This window comes from Corythoichthys intestinalis, chromosome 8, assembly GCF_030265065.1.
Source record: "Corythoichthys intestinalis isolate RoL2023-P3 chromosome 8, ASM3026506v1, whole genome shotgun sequence".
Lineage (NCBI taxonomy): Eukaryota > Metazoa > Chordata > Actinopteri > Syngnathiformes > Syngnathidae > Corythoichthys > Corythoichthys intestinalis.
In genome coordinates, this window is record NC_080402.1 from 28,763,552 (window position 1) to 28,780,637 (window position 17,086).

At 39.6% G+C, this 17,086-nt stretch overlaps 1 protein-coding gene across 6 annotated transcripts in view; it reads left to right on the top strand.

The window, feature by feature from the left end:
- mast1a (microtubule associated serine/threonine kinase 1a) overlaps nt 1-17,086 on the top strand; it is a 178,629-nt gene that overhangs the window by 146,257 nt on the left and 15,286 nt on the right. For all 6 annotated transcript variants that reach the window (XM_057843678.1, XM_057843676.1, XM_057843679.1 and 3 more), the window contains 6 exons: nt 4,986-5,118; nt 5,545-5,710; nt 8,940-9,041; nt 9,132-9,254; nt 9,347-9,456; nt 16,046-16,209. In XM_057843678.1, coding sequence (XP_057699661.1) covers nt 4,986-5,118; nt 5,545-5,710; nt 8,940-9,041; nt 9,132-9,254; nt 9,347-9,456; nt 16,046-16,209 — 798 coding nt within the window. The remainder of the gene's footprint in view (nt 1-4,985; nt 5,119-5,544; nt 5,711-8,939; nt 9,042-9,131; nt 9,255-9,346; nt 9,457-16,045; nt 16,210-17,086) is intronic.

The following is a 17,086-nucleotide window of genomic DNA, read 5'->3' on the forward strand; positions in this document are numbered from 1 at the left end:
GCGTCGTGATTGGGTATAACGTCTAGACCGCAAATATAAGACGACCCCCACTTTTTCAGTCTTATTTCAATGCAAAAAAACACCATCTTATATTCGGGCCAATACAGTATTTTAATTCCTAAATGATTGATAAAAATGTCTTGCAGACCTGTTCAAAATGGGTTGCACTCAGCTAGTATTATGTCAGAAAAAGTAAGTTAACTTTTCTATTGTAATTGTAGATTTGCTTCAGTCAGCCACAGTCAATGGTTCTTAACCTTGCTAAAGGCATCAAACCCCACAAGTTTCACAGGTGCATTCACCGAACACTTCAGAATTTCATAATTAAGCCATTTTTTAAAAAACTTAATTCAAAACCTAGCAAGCTAACATCAAAGTGAATTCCTGTTCAAATTTCTTCCAGAGTTCAAATTTATGACAAATAATTTTGCCTTTTGCTCTTGATTTATGTTGGTAAATGAAATCAAACTCATTTCATTTTATTCTGTTCCTTTTGTTTTCATGTCTACATTCTCATTTTAGTGTCGCATCCTTGTATCACATGCTACTTTCACGGCATAAAATGGCACAATTGCTTTTTTTTTTTCAATTATCTACACAGTTCCTGCTGTAGTGCTGCACCTAACGATTACTTTCATAATCGATTAATCGGACAATTAATTAAAAGATCAATCGATTAATCGGATGAATGACAATTTCTTCAATTACCTACACTATTTACCTTGAAGACAAAATAGACGACTGTTTCCGTCAAAAATAATATTTTATTACAACTTCCTTACTAACTGTAGTCTACAACTGTATCGGTTATCAAATTCGTTGGCAACTAATTTATTGATTGAGTTTAATTAATTTAATCAGTTAGTTGTTGCAGCCCTATTAAGAAGCTAGTTTAGACAGCAAGATGTCCGAAAATTGGCAAAAATGTGAATTGTTGTTTTCCGGAGTAAAAGCAGATTTTTGTTCATGTCCAACTTTGACTTAACAAAAATATAATGAAGAAATTTAATCATATTTACAACTGAGAAGCTACTGTATATGTACATTATAATTTCAAGACTTTTGCAAGTTTAAGGTGAAGAAGGTCCTAAACGATTAATTTGCTAATCAATTAGTTGTCAATTAATCGAATAATTTTGCACCACTATCCTGCTGCCTGTAGATTTGTTATATTTCCTCATACCGAGATTGAGTCAACCGATTTCTCCTCACATGAGATGGAGGGCTAGCAATTGAAGGAAATGGAATAAAGCCTGTAAATTGAGGGCAAACCAGTCCAATACCTGGTCTAAAATGCCTCTTTGCCTAGATTTAGCGTACAAAATAGGGCTCTACGTTTCTTAAGCTTCACCGTACCCCTGAGGCTTACTCACCAAACTCCTGGGGTTCAATCGAACCCCAGTTAAGAACACTGGTCAAGAGTTTTAGCAATGATCATTTATTTGAATTTATTGATATGTTACTTCAAAGGCAGGATAGTGACGTATGTAGTTGTGAAGTTAGTAAGAATATGGCCAGTTTATCATTAGCCTAACAGCATAAATTGCATAAATCATGTTTTACCATTTGTAGAAAGATGGCACAAAAGAAATCGCAAACATTAATATTTCTATGACTAAGGCAGCAAGTGTTTTTGAACAGTTCTGATTAGCTTTAAAAAAAAAAAAAAAAAAAAAGGCAGTAAGGCAGGATGCTCCAGCAGTGCTTGGAGAGTAACATTATGCAGAAATCTCAATTTGACAAATAAAAAATGACTTGGGCAATTATGCTATTAGGCTAACGATGTGTACATTACCCGAAAATTTTGAATATCAAGTTGTTTTATTTCAGCAATTAAAATAACATACAAGATGAAACCAACAAATTTTATTGAGCCATTACACGCAAATTGACATATCGCAAGCAGTTCCTTGTTGTACCATTGCTGATTAAGATTTTAAGATTATTAAACCCACAAACTAATAAAATTATTATTATTTTTTTTTTTTTAATAAAAAGCTGTTGTGTACACAGTTGGCACATGTGTAATTTAAAACAAAGGCCCTGAGCCTTCAAGAAGACAGTCTTAATTTGACTTAGAACAGTTCAGACTTGAAGAAGACTGCTGATCTGACAAGATATTTAAATTTTGTTGTACAGTTGTACCTGTGTATTGTTTAACATGAAGCTTTTGGTGGAAACTTTTCGCTTTGGCTTAAATTAACATACTTTCAAAGGAAAAAAAACAAAACCATCATCATGTGCACACAAGTAAAAGATTTTTTTTTTTATTTATATGAAGTGCAAAACCAAAAATTCACTTTTCAAGAGTGTATTAGTAGAGAAAACATAAATAAAAGTGACTCTTTCCCACAAGCAGATGAAATAGGCGTTGGTAGACAATTTTAAGTATAAATGTCATAAATAAGGTAGTGGGGACCGTATATGGACGGCTCAGTTGTACCGGACTTAAATTACTTTTAACTCGCTGAATTCTTAGCAGATTTACAAACGTAACGTTACGTACATAAGTAGGTGCTGTACGTTACGTAAACGTAGGTTTGGTTTTTGATAAAAACAGTGTTAACGTGGGTCTGATTCAAACTGGATCTTGAAAATAACATCATTATTTTTAAGTATGTAGTTACTTTACTGCATCCCTGAAGTTTACTGTGTGTAAACCAAGCCATTTTAAAAATCGGTTGAAAATCGAGAAATTTATAGGTAGTTATTGCCCCAACACAAAATAGTCGAAAAGTGATGAGGCTCAACTCCATTGGCCAATAATTTCCTACAATTATTTATGATATACTGTATGTGTTTCTGCCAGTACTATTTTAGCCAATCAAATGCAATTGGCTATCCGATCTTCTTTGAGTAGCTATAGACAGTACACACCAGGGCTGGCCCAGCCTATACGCAGACTATGCAGCTGCTTGGGGCCCCTGACCACTAGGGGGCCCCCAATCTGGCAATTGTTTAATTTATATTCTATTTTGTTTACTACAGTTTGCTGTATTTGACTTTTGTGAGTTTTGATACTTGATTACAAGCTTAAAAAAATAAAAGCTCCTAACTTCTTTCTTTCCTCTTAGAAAAAGGTTTGGCGCTATCTACTGTAAGTACTGACAATCATTTGGGGTGAGAAGTTTGAAGTGCAACACAATCTGATTAATATACAAAATATGGACGTATGGGTTGGATTGCATGTATAGGGTTTCACAGTACACTGTGACGAAATGGTGGGCCAAAAATATGGGCCCCTTTTCCATTATTTTGCTTAGGGCCCCCAAATGGCCTGAGCCTGCCCTGGTACACACTTTAATAGACCCAAGAGGTGAAGCGGGCTTTGTCTAGATAAGTGTCTCAGACAGAGAAAGGAGAAAGCCAGCGAAAGATTGAATGGGTACTGTAACTATAAAGAGTGTGTGACATTTTTTTTAGAAACTGTAGACCTGTTTTTACGGCACATGCACTGACATCACATTCGTCACACAATACTTGTGCTCTTAAGCAGTGTCATTGTTTGCATTTAAACATGATTTTTTTTCTTATATATCTGAGGTCTTAAAAAATGAGCCATTTGCACACTTGAATACTTTGAACCATTTTTCACATTTATACTGTACTAGGTGTTGTCTGTCTCGTTTAAAAGACAGGTCGCCATTTCAAATGAGTCTTTTCTCAATTGCATTACCTGGATAATTAATATCTGTGACTGAATGAACATGAGAATATACTGGCTATGCTCGGTTTACCCCAAATGAAGGTTACCTGGAAACATTTCATGCGATGGGTTCAAGAATCCAATGGCTAAAATAAGCTAGATGGCTAGGCATGTATGATATGCTGACGGTATGATAACGTTAAACCACAATATCACGGTTTCACGGTGTCACGGGATTGCAATTACAGCTATTAAATGCAGTCCTTTAAGGTGAGCCTTAACCCACAGACATAGCTCAAGATTATTACCATCAGAACAAAACTAATTGAATTATTTTCCATAAAAAGCACGTGTGTATGACTAGTATCATGTTTACATTTTTCACACACTCAATTTCTCAACACAGACAGTTGCCAGAGGGAAAAAAACACCACACGATCTAACACCGTTAGACACACTAAACACGCTCGAGTTAACTCTCGTAGCTGGTGGGAAACGTTCATGGCAGTGTATACTTACCTATTAATTTTGTAAAAATCCTATCGGAGGTATTGCCTCCTCAGCAGCTACCCTCCACAAACATGTTTTACATGTCGGTTGGCCCTGCTCCCCCAAGCTGCGGCCGTCTGTAACTTTTCTGTAGCCGAAGTATTCCCATACCAGCGATTTCGTTTTCTTCGATGGGGGAAAAAGTTCAGGAGTTTCACCTCCTCCAGCCATCGTGTAGCACAGCTGACTCACACTGAGCAACAACTGGTGGGGGAGGATTGAGCCTTGCAGCTGCTAGCAAGGGGGTTTCTCCATGCATTTTTGGAAATAAAAAATAGCTAATACCTTAGGGGCAGCATGATGGAAAATTTTTGCGGTTTTTGAAACCTTGAGGTTTTCATACCACGGAATACCTTGAAACTGGTAATCGGCACATGTCTATAGATGGCCAATCAAAACAAGAAATTGGACAAGATTGGATACTTGAACAACTCAAAAGGCACTCAGTAGATTGCAGACTTCTACCAAGGCCAAACAATCCAATTCGGAAGAACAGCAATCTACCTTCTACCTGAAATGTAAGAAGAATTTTAGCAAAAGTAAAAAATCTTCCATCACTACTCTGTGTCATGTGCAGTTTTAACAACATTTACCGTATAACTAGTTTTGTTCGTTCTACAAACTAGCAAACAGATCTGAAAATAAAGTATAACATAATGCTTGATAGTATTAATAATAGTTACATGCTCTTAGGGTAACAGGTCTAGTCCAAACCTATATTGTATATAGTTTTGAATCTCTGAATTGTATGGTTGTCATGTGACACAAACTTTTGTCTCTTCTATTCTAGTCTATTAATCACCTCCATGGGCCACATCAAGCTGACAGACTTTGGTTTGTCCAAAATGGGCCTGATGAGCCTCACCACCAACCTTTATGAAGGGCACATTGAGAAAGACGCCAGAGAGTTCCTGGATAAGCAGGTATTTTTCTTCGGTTCTCGTTCACGATCGGGACAATGAGATGAAATGAGTTTGATTGGTTGCTCCCTATGTTTGATTGATGCCCGGGCAAATGGCAATCAAAGAATCATTTCATCTTTTGCAGTCGTACATCCCACCCTGCCGAGCCATCCCGCAATCTCATTCATCTTCACAAAATCATGCTTCCTGAACCAGTAAAGCGTTGATGCTTTCCATCTTTGTGGCAATCCCATTATAGCTATTGTTTATTCTCTTTATAAATGATAGTACTTGTAATCAGTCAGTGTGATGCATGAGTCCTTCTGGCAACTGTGTTTGCCTTCTGCACAGGAATTTAACAAGCCAGATTTTGTACTCAAACTATTCATTGATCTTAAGTTTCCTGTTGTTTCTCAATCTTTTCTTCCTCTTTTCTATATCCTGCAGGTGTGCGGTACACCAGAGTACATCGCCCCTGAGGTGATTCTCCGTCAAGGCTATGGAAAGCCAGTGGATTGGTGGGCTATGGGCATCATCCTCTATGAGTTCCTTGTGGGTTGTGTGCCTTTCTTTGGAGACACTCCTGAAGAGTTGTTTGGACAGGTCATTACTGGTGAGAAAAACTACAGAAGATAAGCAAAATACATGAACAGAATGAAAACACACACACGTTTGGGGGTTGCGGCGGTAGCTCGCAACTGGGCCTGGTGGGCGGGGGGTAGGGTTGGCGTGGGGGGCGGTGGCGCTTCCCCTAATCCCATCCCTGAAGCATACGCAGAGTTTAAGGGTGGGCCAGGGGAGCATACCCCCTGGTGGCCGAAAAGTGTCATTGCATGTAATTGACTTTCCTATACTGTATATTATTTTAAAATTATAAAAATGAGTTTTCCAGTAAAATATTGTCTATATAAGTTGTAAAGCAATAAAACAAACAACAAAAATGAATGAAATTAACAAAAAGAAAATATTTTTTTAATGGGTCAAAATATTTTTCAAACAGATCATGTGACTAGCACCTTAGACGGTCATTTGCTTTGGTTAACCAAAACCACCTGAGGACCAAAGAGGAAAGAGGGATATACATAATTTTTTCAAACCTAAGCTTTCAAAAGCGACAACAACTACCGAGCAAGAACCAAGGATTAAAAATGTGGACCATGAAACGCCAGAGAGCACCACCAAAATGGTGAGCGGAGTTTCAATTTGCCCCGCTAAAGACGCTAATTGTACAACAGAGCCACCACCGGCAGGCGTACCATATTCAATGGATGACAATCTTGGCGAAAATTATAGCGGTCCTAAGAAGCCTGATTTAGAATTTCCCTCATAAATGATTGGAAACAAAAAACACTCGTTTTCAATTTATTATTATAAATTTTGTTGTAAGTTAATTTTATTGCTGACACTGCGTTTCGGGGTCATCAACATGTTGTGTCCCCCCCGACCCAAAAGTAAAATTCCTCCTATGCCCCTGAAGGCTGGTTGATGGGGGCGCGGATGGTCCGGAGGACCACCCTGGATCCCGGGGTGATGATGGCGGCCCTCTTGCTGCTGCTGCGGGACTAAGGATGGGCTGCGCTGGCTCGCTCCCCTCGCCCTGATTAGCTGGGGAAGGGCCGTGGCCCTGGGGTGGCTCCAGTGCGCATTTCCACCATGTCTGCAGGACTATCACATGTCTGATGGGATTCAAGCATGACTAGGTGCAATTAGACACTCAAGTAGAGAAACTCAGTGTCATGATTAGCGATCAGGCAGCATAGAATAGGATGCCAACTTATCCACACTCACAAGGGTTTCACACAAATACTGGGTTCTAAACTTCACATGGCTGATTTGTGTACACTTCACTGCTCCCAATCACTTATCTTTCTGACCCCACCCCTTCTCTGTCTCCTTGGTCATCAGGCCCCCTACATGGTGTCAACCAGAAATAAAACTAGCTAACGATAGCAGCAACATCTTATAGTGTAGGCGTTCAATGTATTTGTCTCTTTTTTTTTTCTGTCCCCCCATAACCCCTTCCTGTTTGCTGCTTTCTACTAATAAATGAGGCACGTTGAATGATCACAATGGGAGTATGTCATACTCCCATGATGTGATATACTAAAACTGTTCAGACCTGATCGCCGCTGGTCCTGGCCCCGGGGTTTTCAGCTAGGGCTTGTCTGGTTGCGTCTGGTCATGCGTGGATCATGTCAGGAGCGCACTGGTCTCGCGGGTGGGTCGGGTGCCGCGCGGGTGCCGGTCCGGGGCCGCGGCCCTTCCCCGGCTGGCCGTATGGGGTGGAGTGGGGTGGGGGTTGGGTGGTGTATGCGGTGGCCATAGTTCTCTCCCGGGTCGGCCCGGCCAGAGCCACTCTCCTTGTACCAGGTACCGGGGAGGTGCCCCCTGGTGTCATACCGCGCACCCCTCCTGGCCCGGGGGTGGGATGAGGGGAATGCGCCTCCGTCCCCTTGGTGTGTCTCCGGCCCTGTCCGCCTCTCTGTACCATGGCGGCTGCCGCTGCCCTCCTACCGGTGGGGTCGTCGGCAGGGTCTCCGGGGCCTCTGGGGCCTTGCTTGCTGTCCCTTGCCAGTGGGGTGGACATCCCCTGGTCTCCGGCGCTTGGTGTAACGTCTGCTCGGGGTGCGGGGTGGGTACTCGGGCGGCAGGGGGAGGGGTGGGCGGTTGCGGGAGCCCCGTGGGTGGTCTGGGGGACCTGGGGGGGGGGCGATGGCTTGTTTGCTGGGCTGCGGAAGGAGGGATGGGCTGCGCTGCCCCCCGCCCTCCCTCCCTCCCCGGGCTGGCTGGGTGGGGGCTGTGGCCCTGGGTTGGCGCCCGCGTGGCGTCTCCACTCGTCTGCATGGCTGTCGAGTGCTTGGTGGGGTCCGCGTGCGGCTGGATGTGATTGGGCGCGCTCGGGTGGGGGGGCTCCCGTTGCCGGGATTGGCCAGGCGCTGGCGTAGGGTTGGTCGCCAACGGGCTTACACTCACAATGGATTCACACGATTACTGGGTTCTAGATCACAGAGCCCATTCCCTTCTTTCCCTGGTCAACAGGCCCCCCGCATGGTGTCAACCGGAAATACATCTTGCTGACGATAGCACCAACATATTAATATTTAGTGTAGGCGTTCAATGTATTTCTTGTTGTTGTTTGTTTCTTTTCTTTCTTCTCTTGTGTTTCTTTTCTTCTGTTCCCCCATAACACCTTCCTGTTTGCTGCTTTGTCTTAATAAACAAGGTATGTTGAATGTTCACAATGGGAGTATGTCATACTCTCAATGTGAAACATTAAAACTGTTCAGACCAACCGGACACTTAGACTTCCATTCTCCGTGTCAAACAGCTGAACAGGACAGGTTTAAAAAAAAAAAAATAAAAAAAAAAACTGTTCAGACCAATCGAACACTCAGATTTCCATTCTCTGTGTAAAGCTGAACAGGACTGGTTGGGAAAAAAATGAAAACACCCTCGCAGGAGCTGCTATCAGCCACAGCTCAGGTCCAAACACTCATTTTTAGTCTTGCCAAATTTTGAATGTAACGTGGATCTTTTGGATGAGAGTTGAATCATTCTGTGACCCCGCTTGTAGAATAAAAACATCTAGTATAATTTTTTTATGCCATTTGAACTGATGGTAATGCTATAAACTCATTGGCTGTCATTGACAGTGAAAGACGTCCAATCCACTTTGACTGAGGGTCCAAAAAGACTAACTAAAATAGCTTGAAAATGAACATTCTGAGCACTTTCAAATCAGATTGATTTGCAAACCTAGCAAAGTGACATCCAACATTATAAAAAACAAAAAATGCAAAAAAAAAAAAAAATGTATATATGTGGTTTATATATTCCATCAGATGATATGGTTTGGCCCGATGGTGATGATGCCTTACCGGAGGAAGCTCAAGCCCTTATCTCCACCCTGCTGCAGACTAACCCTCTAATGAGGCTTGGCACAGGTCTTTATTTTTTTTTTACCATCTCTTCCACCTCAAGACCATTTCCTAAGTGCAAAATTACTTACTGAGTTGTTCGCACGTGTTTGTTAGGTGGAGCGTTTGAAGTAAAGGAGCACCCATTCTTCACGGAGCTTGATTGGAACAGTTTGCTGCGACAGAAAGCTGAGTTCGTCCCTCACCTGGAGTCAGAGGAGGACACTAGCTACTTTGATAGTACGCTATATCTCTTTTAAGACATGCAGTGATTCTGTCACACGTTAACATGTTCAAGTGACACCTCATATATTTTTTACTACCTCTGCTAGCACGCTCCGATCGTTACCACCACATCAACACGTACGACGGGGACGACACCAACGATGATGAGCCAGTGGAGATCAGACAATTTTCCTCCTGCTCCCCTCGATTTAGCAAGGTCAGAAAATCCTGTCAACCTCTCCTATTTACCTCTCTGAGCTTGTTCTTTTTTTTTTTTTTTTGATGTGTTCCAGCTGGTTTACCTTTACTTTGTCACACTCACTCAGCTACTCTGCGTAATTAATTGAGAACAGGAACACAAATAAGGTCCAACAGTGCTTTGAGTTGTTTTTTTAGCCCTTAGCACATGTGCTTCGGATTACTCTGAATATTCAGACCCCTCATTCTTTAGCTTTGGATCTCATGTTTATCACTCACTGTGTCAATTTGTGATGTTTATTACTCACTGTGTCAATTTGTGACGATTACATAAAAAATAGGACTTTCGTGCATCTTTTTTGTTCTCATTTTACTACCTCTTTTCTGCTTTTCATGCCAGTCGTTACCATGTTGGCTTAAAAGTCGCTCATTGAGGTTGCGATCAATCATATTCCAACATTTTTATGCGTAGTTGATTTAATCAGTGTTGTCACGGATTACTTTAAAAAGTAATTTAATTACTGATTACACCTCAAAAAAGTAATCTAGTTACTTTCCTGATTACTTCATTATCAAAGTAACTAAGTTACTGTAAAAGTAATTTATCAGTTACTTTTTACCAATTTTTCTCCTTTTGCTGCCTCAACATAAAAATAACAGAAAAATGTGATCACGTGTAATTGACTTTTTCACATAAGGCTTAATCTTTGAGTTAACGGGGGTTTAATTAGTCGATGGAGTTGATTTCAACCACCATTGACTTGCCCTAGCTTAGCCATTCCGGAGCCCTAAAACTAACAAATAACTGACAAACTGCATGAAATTTGTTTAAATAAACTCCAACGACTAATTAAACCCCTGCTAACTCCAAGATTAAGCCTAATGTAAAAAATTCTGAACTTCCCCTTTTGAATAAAGACCTAGCACGTTAAAATGTTGTCTACTGTATAAAAGTTGTAAAGCAATAAAACAAACAACAAAAATTAATTAAATGAACAAAACTCCTACAACGTACAGTTTTCATAATGGGTCAAAATCTTTTTTCGAACAGATCATGTGACTAGCACCTTGGAGACCATCCTATGCTTTGCTTAGCCAAAACTACACCAGAGGAGGCAAGATGGATATTTAGAATTTCTTTAAACCTAAGCTTTCAAATGCTACCAACAACAACTTGAACAGTTGATTGAACTCGAACAGTGTCAAACTGTGTATATACGTATATATACAGTATTGGCCAAAAGTTTGGAGATACCTCAAAGGTGGATACTTTGAAGAATGTAGACTACAAAACCTGTTTTCAGTTATTTCACTTTTTTTTTGCCATTCCACATGTTCGTTCATAGTTTTGATATCTTCAGTGAGAATTTACGATAGTAGTCAAAATACGGTGGGGCAAATAAATATTTAGTCAACCACCAATTGTGCAAGTTCTCCTACTTGAAAAGATTAGAAAGGCCTGTAATTGTCAACCTGAGTAAACCTCAACCATGAGACACAGAATTTCAAAAAAAACTGAAAATCACATTGTTTGATTTTTAAAGAATTTATTTCCAAATGATGGTGGAAAATAAGTATTTGGTCACCTACAAAGAAGCAAGATTTCTGGCTTTCAAAGAGGTCTAACTTCTTCTAACGAGGTCTAACGAGACTCCACTCGTTACCTGTATTAATGGCACCTGTTTTAACTCAATATCGATATAAAAGACAACTGTCAATAACCTCAGTCAATCATACTCCAAACTCCACTATGGCCAAGACCAAAGAGCTTTCGAAAGACACCAGAGACAAAATTGTAGACCTGGTAAAGCGCTTGGTGTAAAGAAATCAATGGTGGGAGCAACTATTAGAAAATGGAAGACATACAAGACCACTGATAATCTCCCTCGATCTGGGGCTCCATGCAAGATCTCACCCCGTGGCGTCAAAATGATAACAAGAACGGTAAGCAAAAATCCCAGAACCTATCAGTAACACAATGCGCCAGACGTGTCCCCCTGCTGAAGAAAGTACACGTCGAGGCCCATCTGCGTTTCGCTAGAGAGCATTTGGATGATCCGAAGAGGACTGGGAGAATGTGATATGGTCAGATGAAACCAAAATAGAACTTTTTGGTAGAAACACAGGTTCTCATGTTTGGAGGAGAAAGAATACTGAATTGCATCTGAAGAACACCATAACCACTGTGAAGCATGGGGGTGGAAACATCATGTTTTGGGGCTGTTTTTCTACAAAGGGACCAGGATGACCGATCTGTGTAAAGGAAAGAATGAATGGGGCCATGTAATCGAGAGATTTTGAGTGAAAATCTCCTTCCATCAACAAGGGCATTGAAGATGAGACGTGGCTGAGTCTTTCAGCATGACAATGATCCCAAACACACAGCCAGGGCAACAAATGAGTGGCTTCGTAAGAAGCATTTCAAGGTCCTGGAGTGGCCTAGCCAGTCCCCAGATCTCAACGCCATAGAAAATCTGTGGAGGGAGTTGAAAGTCCGTGTTGCCCAACGACAGCCCCAAAACATCACTGCTCTAGAGAAGATCTACATGGAGGAATGGGCCACAATACCAGCAACAGTGTGTGAAAAGCTTGTGAAGAGTTACAGAAAACGTTTGGCCTCTGTTATTGCCAACAAAGCGTACTTAACAAAGTATTGAGATGAACTTTTGGTGTTGACCAAATATACCTATTTTCCACCATGATTTGCAAATAAATTCTTTAAAAATCAAACAATGTGATTTTCTGGGTTATTTTCAACATTCTGTCTCTCATCGTTGAGGTTTACCCATGTTGACAATTACAGGCCTCTCTAATATTTTCAAGTGGGAGAACTTGCACAATTAGTGGCTGACTAAATACTTATTTGCCCCACTGTATATAAAACGCAAAAATGATGAAGTGTGTCCAGACTTTTGACTTTCGTTTCAGAGTCTTCAGCATGCTTCTCCCCCCAGTCCCACAAATGTAAAACTCTGCCTATGATTACAAACTCTAACTATAAAATGTACATAATTACACATGTTATAAAGGCTGGTTACAAACTGTAGAAGTGCTGGCTGTCTCGTTACCTGTCGGCTTTGTTTTGAGTTTTTTCGCATTGTGCTGTAATTCCGAGTGCTTCCTTGTTGAATTGGATGTGGAGTTTTTAGCGGTCGACAGTCTTTCTAAACCAGCGCAGAGTTTGCAACGCACGGAGATATTTTTGTCATCTTTACTGGACAGAAATGTGAAGTAATGGCTGTATTTCCATTGAGCAAATGCATCCGTTTGTGGTATTTTCTGACAAGGTAGCCAGGCTATGATGTTGACCGCCGTGGCAGACGGCGCACACACAGCACGGTAATACACGTGACTCGTTTTTTTTCCGATGAAAAAACGTGAGATGTGATGTCACTCCCAAACTCAACAGCAGTATTTTCTATTCAAATGCTCTTCGTACATGACTACAGTATTCTTCATTCTACATACAGTATGAGGCAACAACAAAATAGTAACGCACAGGCACTGAGGAAACTAACTTTAATCAGATTACTGGCTTGGAAAAATGAACGCGTTAGATTGCTCGTTACTGAAAGAAAGTAATCAGTTTCATCAGATTAAAATAACACGTTACTTAGTAATGCATTACTGAAAACACTGGATTTAAGTGTATGTTTGTGTTGTTAAACATTTTGTATTCATTGTGTTTATTTGTTGGATTGCCTAAAAAAGCACTGACTTGAAGGGGCTACTCCTTAATAATGAAGGGTTTTGTTCGTTGTGGAGCCTTATGTTTGTAGTAATAGCTGAGCAGTGGAAACACACATTTTCCCAATATTTTAAGTGATTTGGTGACATAAAAAATATTTTGTTTATTTACAGTCCATAGTCCATACACTGGGTGTAAATGTGATAATGAAAGGTTCTTTGTCTGCTAGTGTACACTACAGCAGTTAGCTGGCAATCATGACATGTTGAGATCCGCTTCGCAGCTAAAGTCAGCTGAGAATAATGTCTAGCACATCCACAACCCCAATTTGGACAAAGTTTGTTGTGCGTAATATATGGATTGATTTTTGTTTTTCTTCAATCCCCACAACTATTAAATTCAAATAACCTTTTTACTTAACCCTGTATAGGGAAAGTGACTATTTCTGGTTATTTAGAATGTTAAATGTTGATATTATGGCCTACATGACTCAAAAGAGATGTCCATGACAGACGTTAAATGCATTTGAATTGGGATGACTGGCATTAAATGATCATGGTTCAGTTCCATTGATGGTGATAGATGGTGATAGTCCAATCCATTTTGACTGGGAGGGCCAGCAGCAATCACTAACACCATCATTAGCAACACATACATTGATTTATCTCGGGGGTCAGCAACCCGTGATTTGACAGCCACATCCGCCTCTTTAGCGCTGTCCTAGTGGCTCCATGGAGAATTTTCAAAAATATTTGAAAATGGAAATAGATGGGGGAGGGAAATATATTTTTTTGATTTGATATGATTTCTGTAGGAGGACAAAAATGACAAACATTATCAACATTTTCCTATGCTGTAAAAATGTGTAGAATAAATATGAAATTTCAAGATTTCTGTCAAAGAAGATTTGTGTCATAGCCTGCGACACACGTTTCTATCAGCAGGGCGGGATGCTAGGCAGGTGGCTATTGTAAACAAACCGGCTGCTGTGTGATGGGCCATGGATCTGTAAGGGGGAAAAAAATGACTGAAGAGAACAGACGATTCTACGTTTCTTGGACCGAATCATTTGCATTCACTGCCAATGTGGAAGGATTGCCTGAATGTTTACTCAGTGGCGAGAAGTTGTCAAGTAACAAAAAGAGTCATGCGGAAAGGCATTTCCAGGGAAGGCATGCTACATTTGAAGCCAGGTACCCAGTTGGGAGTTAGAGAAAAAGTGCGATTGCATTACTTCTGAAGAAGTGTATTGCATCGCTAAACTCCACTAATGCCGCAAGTTTTGTTGCAACCCGGGTGATAAAAAAAGGGTGGAAAACTGTTCACAGATAGTGAGTACATGAAGGAGACATTCAGATATACTGTATCAGAACATCTATTTGCAGACTTCAAAAACAAAACCGAGATACTAAAGAAAATCAAACACGTGCCCAGATAATGGGTATGTTATGCATGTTCCATTTTGCTGTTTTTTTTTTTTTTTTTTTGAAACCTCACAATAAAAATGACATCAAAAATCGGATTTCTTTATTGCATTTCATTAATTTCATAAAAGCAATGAAACAATTCATTAATATTGTAATGAAGTTAAACTTGAGGTGCCATCAATCAACAGAGTAGTCATATAATGCTTTGGATGCACTGCAGGGAAAATAAACATTAAATCATAAAGGCTCATTATGTATTTTATGCCAAGTTAGTCATTTTGATAGTAGGCTAATATACAGTAGCTAATACAGATACATACAGCATGTGTTGCCTTCATTATTAGGCTTATTTAAGGCTTTTAATTTTTTGCGGCTCCAGAAATATTTGTTTTTTTGTGTGTTTTTGGTCCAATATAGCTCTTTCAACATTTTGGGTTGCCGACCCCTGATTTATCACATAACATTAGTTTCATTGTTGAAAGTGGTAATCTGCCAAAAATAACTGTGCAGTCAAAAACTGTCCATTTTTAGAGCAGCTCTGGTTCGTCTGTCACCATCAATGGCAACCAGTGAGTTAAAAAGGTTAAACATACAGCTCTTAAAATTCCACGAAAATAGGGTAAAAAATTAACACGAGAAACATTTAACAGGTATGTACAGATACGTTATCTTTCTCAAGTTTGACTATCAATGGCAGTTGTACATTTTGCATTTGCATGACGCAATGTACTAAAAATGTTCTTTAAAACATGCCTTTACAATACGTTAAAAGTAGTTTCACCTGCAAAAAGGACTTATATGCCTTACTGTATATAACACAAAAATCATATTGGAAGCTGCAAAAAGTGTCATAAAGCATATAACTAATGAAGCCAGCACTGTACAAGCAACTAAACGTGCACACTGCTTATTACGTACGTCAGAAACGCGTGTGGGGGAAGAAAACAAGGAAGAGCTGAATCAAGACAAACTGGAAGCAACTAAATCAGCTCACCATGGTAACAAGGAACAGCTGAGGACTCTGCAGCAAAGTGATGTCAAATGGTAGAATACATTTGTGACACACTTCATTTACATAATCGGAGTCCGCTCACTTATTCATTTTGCTCCTTTGGGTGCTAATAGGTCAACTGCTTCAATTAGTCAGATTGCTTATTACTTATAGAGCAATCATTTAACTCATTGGCTGCGATTGACCACACGAGATGTCCAATTCAATAACTTTAAAAAATATATATTTACCAAGAACAAGAAAAAAAAGATCACTTAATGGATCAACACTTCCATACAGTGCTCTTGATAAACATCACAGTGTACAGTATATTGTTCCACATAGTTAATAGCTTTTAAGACTAAAATTTCCAGAAGCTCAAAAAGTGTCATCAATATTTTAATCCGTCCGGACCACTGTCCTCCCATTAAAATGGATTCGATATTTTAACCCAAACATCTGTTTTCCATGTGTCCTTGTTGTTGCCTCTGTTTTCCTGCAGGTGTACAGCAGTATGGAGCATCTCTCTCAACTGGAGCAGAAGGTTTCCACCTCCGTGTCGCGTCGGGAGCACAGGGGCTCCAGGGAGGATAAGGTGACCAAAAGAGAGAGCCTGGGAAGCTTCAGCATGAGGGATAAAGGCTGGAGGACAGGATCTCCTGAAATGTTAGTAACGAAATGTATCACTATAGGGTTTATGCAGGATATTACACAGAAAAAAATAACTGGTGGATTTACTTGATAAAATCATTCTAACAATTTGCACTTACTTTTATTAAGTAAATTTTACTGCTTGCAATATTAAGTTCAGTTTACAAGTAGTAAAATTTACTTGCAATATTAAGTTCAGTTTACAAGCAGTAAAATTTACTTAATATAAGTATGTGCAAATTGTTACAATGATTTTATCAAGTAAATCCACCAGTTATTTTTTTAGTGTAAAAAGCATTGAAAGTAATTAAATGGATTTTGTCAAATTTCAGGCCTTAAAAAGCATAAAAAAAAAACACTAAACTAAATGTTTGAGGCATTAAAAAAATATGTAAACTTGACAGTTAAATCAACTTTTTTTTTTTTTTTTTTTTACATTATTTATTAGAGTTGTCTGATATTATCGGGTAGCTGGGATAAGAGAACATAAAATCATTATGGGATAAGAGGGCCGATACTATCGGCTTCTCGATAATATCAGCCGATTAACACAATTCAATAAACCTTTTAACACATTAGCCTATTTTGTCCGAATTCGCATGTCTTTGATGTTGTCTTCATATTTTAAAGAAAAAAATATTCACCACGGCCTCGTTTTTTCAGGACACCATAACCTTCATGGCCAAACTGTTGTTTTCTTCACTGACCAATTATAATCAGCATTTTGGATGCAAAAGACAAACAAATCCCCAAATCTTTTGTTAAAATGTGTAAAATTGATGTCCCATTGACAACCAAACATGCTCGACAAACCGTTTCGAAGCTTGATAATATTTATTCAACTTGTTAGGATAAACACTTAAAAGAAAAAAATAAGACTGAATAGTTTTGT